Source organism: Rattus rattus, chromosome 12, assembly GCF_011064425.1.
Source record: "Rattus rattus isolate New Zealand chromosome 12, Rrattus_CSIRO_v1, whole genome shotgun sequence".
Classification (NCBI taxonomy): domain Eukaryota; kingdom Metazoa; phylum Chordata; class Mammalia; order Rodentia; family Muridae; genus Rattus; species Rattus rattus.
The window spans coordinates 75,210,022-75,216,208 of record NC_046165.1 but is presented as its reverse complement, the minus strand read 5'-3'; the positions used below and the strand labels follow the sequence as shown (position 1 = coordinate 75,216,208).

The window sequence follows — 6,187 nt, the reverse complement described above, 5'->3', positions numbered from 1 at the left end:
CCACACAACTAACTTACAACCGATTGATAAGGATATAAACCGCCCACTTAGATAAGATATAGTTTGCTCATCTAGACACACAAAATCCTGTACACATCCATCCCTTAAGAAAAGTCATAACAGCCTGTAAATTCGCAGAGAGAAATCTTAACATCCGCCCCACGGTCTCGAGGTTGCTCCTTCCCCACTCAGGTCTCCTCTCCTCTCTAAAACTTTTCTCCCGCCCATCCTTCTTCTCGTCCAATGACAGGGACTTGTTCTATCCTGTATGTGCCTTCACCTGCATAATGACATCAACCTATGGGGACATCAACCTACGGGGAAGTTCTGTTGTGGTCGGATGGGCTAAGGGCCCTCAGGCAATTCTACTCTGTAGCCAATGAGAACACTGCTGCCTCAGGCTGTAGTAGGTGACCCAACTTTCAGTCTTTTGTCAGATTCTAATCTACCCCCTTTCAACTCTTTCTAGTTCTGTAAAATAGGAGCCATGCCCACAGGGCGCTCATTCCCAGCTAATACTCTATCCTAGGGGCTTCATTCAGAGGCAGGCTCACAGGTCGGGTGGAACGGCCTCCGTAGAAATGCTGGGATGGGCAAGAGCAAAGTTGACTTCGGACTCCAGACTCTTCCTCGGGAGTCCAGGAGACAGCCTTGGAAAGTGGTTGTCCCTCATTTTATAGGCATATTAATATTAATATCATTTAATATCATCAACAGCTTTTTAAATTTTTTTTTGAGACAGGGTCTTACTGTGTAGCCCTGACTGTCCTGGAACTCAAACTGCAGACCAGGCTAGCCTTGAACTCAGAGATCTGCCTGCCTCTGCCTCCCAAGTCCTGGGCTTGAAGGTATGCACCCCACCCCCGTCCCATTTTAAAATTTTAAAATAACTTTAGGTTTGCAAACCATTACAAAAAAGTATTCATTCTGTTTTGCCCCTTCAAACGCTAACTTTCCAGAAACCAGTGCAGTGACAGCAATCAGGAAATGGCTGTTGTTATGAATCTATTAGCTATTCCACGGAATAATTTTGTAGAATTAATTCAGATTTAATTTCAAATTTAGTAATTCAGATCTCTCCACTATCCCACGAATAGCCCTTTCCGGTGCTAGGCTGTGTCCAGGATCTGACAGCATGGTCAGCTGCCACAGTTTCTTCTGTTTTAACCAGAGTTAGCTTTTCCCCTTTGTAATTGATGAGGGACGCTTTTAAGTTTTTATTTCCTTATATTTGCCTCTGCTACCTATGCGCTTGGTGCCCTTAGATGCTGGAAGAGGGACTTGGATCCCCTGGGGCAAGAGTTATAGGCAGTTGTGAGTTTATGGGTGCTGGGGATTGGATCTTCCTTGGGAGACCAGGAGACAGCCTTAGAAAAGCAGGACACAGAAGAGCAGCCAGTGCTCTTAACTGCTGCGCCCTCCCTCCGGTCCTGAGGGATATCTCTGATAGTTGCTTCACTGTCTACAATTCCAGGCTTGTCTCGCGTCTCTTTATGATTAAGTTCAAGGTAGTTATTCTAAGAGAGAAAAAAATCACAAGAAATACGAGTCCTTTTCCGTTACTCCATTTTTCTGATGTAGCAAAAATATTCAAGGGCAAATGCTCTTTATATGAGGGAGGCTTAATTTGCATTCTGAGGGACTGAAGATCTAAGATTGGATTGCCTCATCGATTTGAACTCTGGCGAGAGTGCCATCCGTCCCTCCCCCTTCCCCCTGTTAAACTCTAGTAGCTGGTAAAATGGAAGCTATGTAGCTTATGACTCAGGGGAACAAGCACATGGAGATTCAGAAAGCTGGCGAGACCAGGAGTGAATGAAGCCAGGCTTAGTCTTTTACAGTAACCTCTTTGACCAGCTAAGCCCGGCTCCACAAGTGTGTCATCGGTTTCTTCAGGGAGGAGCATCCTTGTGGTCTAACAGCGTTCCAGGGCGGCTTTCTTCTTGGTGTTCTCTGCCTCTCTCAGAACATGGGAACACACTATATAGGAAACCATATGGCCAGCACACAAAGCCACAAGGGACAAACCATATCTTACCTGTGGCACCTTCTCAGGACACCACAGCTCAGGACACCGTAGGAAGTAGTTTACGACTGGAGATTTGCATGTTTAAGAAAGCCACTTTAGAAAAACATAGACCCTTTTGGAAAAATAATGAAGAATTTTTTTAAAGAATTATTTTATTAATATGAGTACACTGCTGCTCTCTTCAGACACACCAGAAGAGGGCATTAGATTCCATTTCAGTTGGCTGTGAGCCACCATGTGGTTGCTGGGAATTGAACTCAGGACCTCTGGAAGAGCAGTCAATGCTCTTAACCACGGAGCCATCTCTCCAGCCCTGAATCTCCTTCTTTTTAGCAGGAACCAGAAGAATGAAGCTACCTTCCCATCTGTCCTGTGTAGTCTGCTGTGTTCTCCTGCACAGACTCTCAAAGGTACATCTTCAATTTTCCCCTTCACCTGATCTTGTCCACCCACCATGGGTAGGGGCAGCTTCTGGGCTTTTTTTGGGAAAGACTTGGATGAACTGCTCATGAAAATAGATATTAAAAAAAATAATAAAAAATATGACTACTGCCCACTGTCCAGCACATTAATTTTTGTTTGTTTCTGGGAAGAAAGTTGGACATAACAAAAAGAACTGAATGTTCTTGAGGAGACAAAGACACGCATGCTTTGGCATGTGTGAGACTTGCCAGCGAGGAGAACATTAAAGGAACTGCAGAAACACAGCTGCTGAAGCAGAGCTAGCTCATGGTTCAAAGGGGCGGGAGGGAAATTCTTCAACAAGGTAGATGGAGAGAGGAGGCTGAGAGGGGTCGGGGCTTGTGGGAGAAAAGACCCAGATGCCTTGGCCTGTACTATGAGCTGGTGGATTCAGGATGAGCCGTGCCAAGTGACAGAGGTCCTACACGAGGAGCCCCTCTGCCTTGCTTGGGCCATTGTGGAATAATAAACCAAGGCTGTTAGCACAGGACAGTGTTCGGAGCATCCAAGGTAAACTTGCCTGTCCATTTGGGGCCAGCCACTGAGGTAGAGAACAAAGCCAGAGAAAAGGAGGCCTTCGATCTTAGATCTCAATGCCAGGGATCTTGTTCTTGAACAAAACCATATTTATTTGACTCGTAGGAGAAAAACAAAAGAAAAAGGGTGGGTGGGTGGGTGGAGAGATGGCCCAAAGGTTAAGAACATTTGCTACTCCCTCAGAGGACCAAGTTTCAGCAACTAGTATACTGTCATGGCAGGTTGAACTGTAACTCCAGGGGATCAGTGCTGTCTCTGGCCTCTTCAGGCACTAGGCGAACACACCGGGGACAGATACATGTACAAGCAAAGCACTCATGGGCACCTCTCCCCAAAGGTCTCTCCCCAACCCCCACACATCTCCTGACTTCTTGTCGGTGTCTTCTCTCCACACCCAGCTTGTTCCTCACATGTGACTCCTCCCCCATTTCAGTCTGGCTTCTTACAACATCGGCTTTCACACTGGTCCCCCCTTAGTTCTCCTAGGACAGCCACAGCAAAGTGCCACTCACTAGGTCAGTAAAAATAGAAATATGTCTAGTTCTAGAGGCTAGATGTGCAACGGCAAGGGGCTGGCAGGCCCGAGTCTCTCTCCCGGGCATCGTGGGTTGTAGACATAGCAGTGCACTTTACCTCAATTTCACACGTCCTTGGGTATCTGCACCGCCAGTTCTCTTCTCTGTGTGCTCGGCTTCTCTTTTGTGATGCCAGGCGTTAGATTTGGATGGTATGACCTTCTCCATTTGAGTAATCACATTTGTAAAAACTGATTTCTTTCTTTTTTCCCCCCCATCTTTATTAACTCGGGTATTTCTTATTTACATTTCAAATGTTATTCCCTTTCCTGGTTTCCAGGCCAACATCTCCCCAACCCCTCCCCCCTTCTCTATGGGTGTTCCCCTCCCCATCCTCCCCCCATTACCGCCCTCCTCCCAAGACTCCTGTTCACTGGGGGTCCAGAATTGGCAGGACCCAGGGCTTCCCCTTCCACTGGTGCTCTTACTAGGCTATTCATTGCTACCTATGAGGTCAGAGTCCAGGGTCAGACCATGTATAGTCTTTAGGTAGTGGCTTAGTCCCTGGAAGCTCTGGTTGCTTGGCATTGTTGTTCATATGGGGTCTCGAGCCCCTTCAAGCTCTTCCAGTCCTTTCTCTGATTCCTTCAACGTGGGTCCCATTCTCAGTTCAGTGGATTGCTGCTGGTCTTCGCCTATGTATTTGCTGTATTCTGGCTGTGTCTCTCAGGAGAGATCTACATCCGGTTCCTGTCGGCCTGCACTTCTTTGCTTCATCCATCTTGTCTAATTGGATGGCTGTATATGCATGGGCCACATGTGGGGCAGGCTCTGAATGGTTGTTCCTTCAGCCTCTGTTCTAAACTTTGCCTCCCTATCCCATCCCAAGGGTATTCTTGTTCCCCTTTTAAAGAAGGAATGAGCATTCACATTTTGATCATCCTTCTTGAGTTTCATGTGTTCTATGCATTTAGGGTAATTCAAGCATTTGGGCTAATAGCCACTTATCAATGAGTGCATACCATGTGTGTTTTTCTGTAATTGGGTTACCTCACTCAGGATGATATTTTCCAGTTCCAACCATTTGCCTATGAATTTCATAAAGTCATTGTTTTTGATAGCTGAGTAATATTCCATTGTGTAGATGTACCACATTTTCTGTATTCATTCATCTGTTGAAGGGCACCTGGGTTCTTTCCAGCTTCTGGCTATTATAAATAAGGCTGCTATGAACATAGTGGAGCACGTGTCTTTGTTATATGTTGGGGCATCTTTTGGGTATATGCCCAAGAGAGGAATAGCTGGGTCCTTAGGTAGTGCAATGTCCAATTTTCTGAGGAACCTCCAGACTGATTTCCAGAGTGGTTGTACCAGTCTGCAATCCCACCAACAATGGAGGAGTGTTCCTCTTTCTCCGCATCCTCGCCAGCATCTGCTGTCACCTGAGTTTTTGATCTTAGCCATTCTGACTGGTGTGAGGTGGAATCTCAAGGTTGTTTTGATTTGCATTTCCCTTTTGACTAAAGATGTTGAACATTTCTTAGGTGTTTCTCAGCCATTCGACATTCCTCAGCTGTGAATTATTTGTTTAGCTCTGAACCCCATTTTTTAATAGGGTTATTTGTCTCCCTGCAGTCTAACTTCATGAGTTCTTTGTATATTTTGGATATAATAAGTCCTCTATCAGTTGTAGGATTGGTGAAGATCTTTTCCCAATCTGTTGGTTGCAGTTTTGTCCTAACAACAGTGTCCTTTGCCTTATAGAAGCTTTGTAGTTTTTTTTTTTTTTTTAATGAGCCAAAATTTTATTTATTCATTTCCTGCATTTGAAGTACTCCTCGATGACATCCTTGGCCTGAGATTCTTTGCCATAGTCCTTAACTACAACGCAACTGCAACCAACCACTTTCCGTGGTTTCCCCTCTCGATCAATTTTACAGAGGCCTACCCATTCCCCTAGTTTCTTGTTGTCATCAACCTTTATCAGGTTAATCTGGTGCTCAGCACAGAGTGCCTCCACCAGCTTGACATACATGGGCTCATCACAGTTGGATGCAAGCACACAGAGATGGGCTTGGCCCTTGTCTAAGGCTTTGGCAGCTTCGCGTATGCCACGTGCTAGGCCATCGTGGATGAGGGCGGTCTTCAGCACCTCTTGTAGAGCAGTGTTGATGTCCATTACACCTCCAGCAGCTATGCCTTCCTCGGCCATGGCGGTGGATTACGGGTGACGCCGAATCTTGAACGCACCCGAGCTTCCACCTCCGCGGAACTTGGTGGCGGCAGGGGAAAAAGCTTTGTAGTTTTATGAGATCCCATTTGTCGATTCTTGATCTTAGAGCATAAGCTATTGGTGTTTTGTTCAGGAAATTTTCTCCAGTGCCTGTGTGTTCAAGATTCTTCCTCCTCTTTCTTCTATTAGTTTGAGTGTATCTGGTTTGATGTGGAGGTCCTTGATCCACTTGGACTTAAGCTTTGTACAGGGTGATTAGCATGCATCGATCTGCATTCTTTTGCATGCTGACCTCCAGTTGAACCAGCACCATTTGCTGAAAATGCTATCTTTTTTCCATTGGATGGTTTTGGCTCCTTTGTCAAAAACAAAGTCACCATAGGTGTGTGGGTTCATATCTGGGTCTTCAGT

At 45.8% G+C, this 6,187-nt stretch overlaps 1 protein-coding gene across 1 annotated transcript; it reads right to left on the bottom strand.

Moving 5' to 3' along the window:
- Positions 1 to 5,318: 5,318 nt before the first annotated feature.
- On the bottom strand, positions 5,319 to 5,805 carry LOC116913522 (40S ribosomal protein S12-like). Its single transcript, XM_032917724.1, has one exon. It carries the CDS (start codon positions 5,753 to 5,755, stop codon positions 5,357 to 5,359), a length of 399 nt encoding a protein of 132 aa, XP_032773615.1. The 5' UTR covers positions 5,756 to 5,805; the 3' UTR covers positions 5,319 to 5,356.
- Between the last annotated feature and the right edge of the window lie 382 nt (positions 5,806 to 6,187).

Excerpts from the sequence above, each read along its gene's own strand:
- LOC116913522 (XM_032917724.1), bottom strand. The coding sequence starts at position 5,755 with ATGGCCGAGGAAGGCATAGCTGCTGGAGGTGTAATGGACATCAACACT.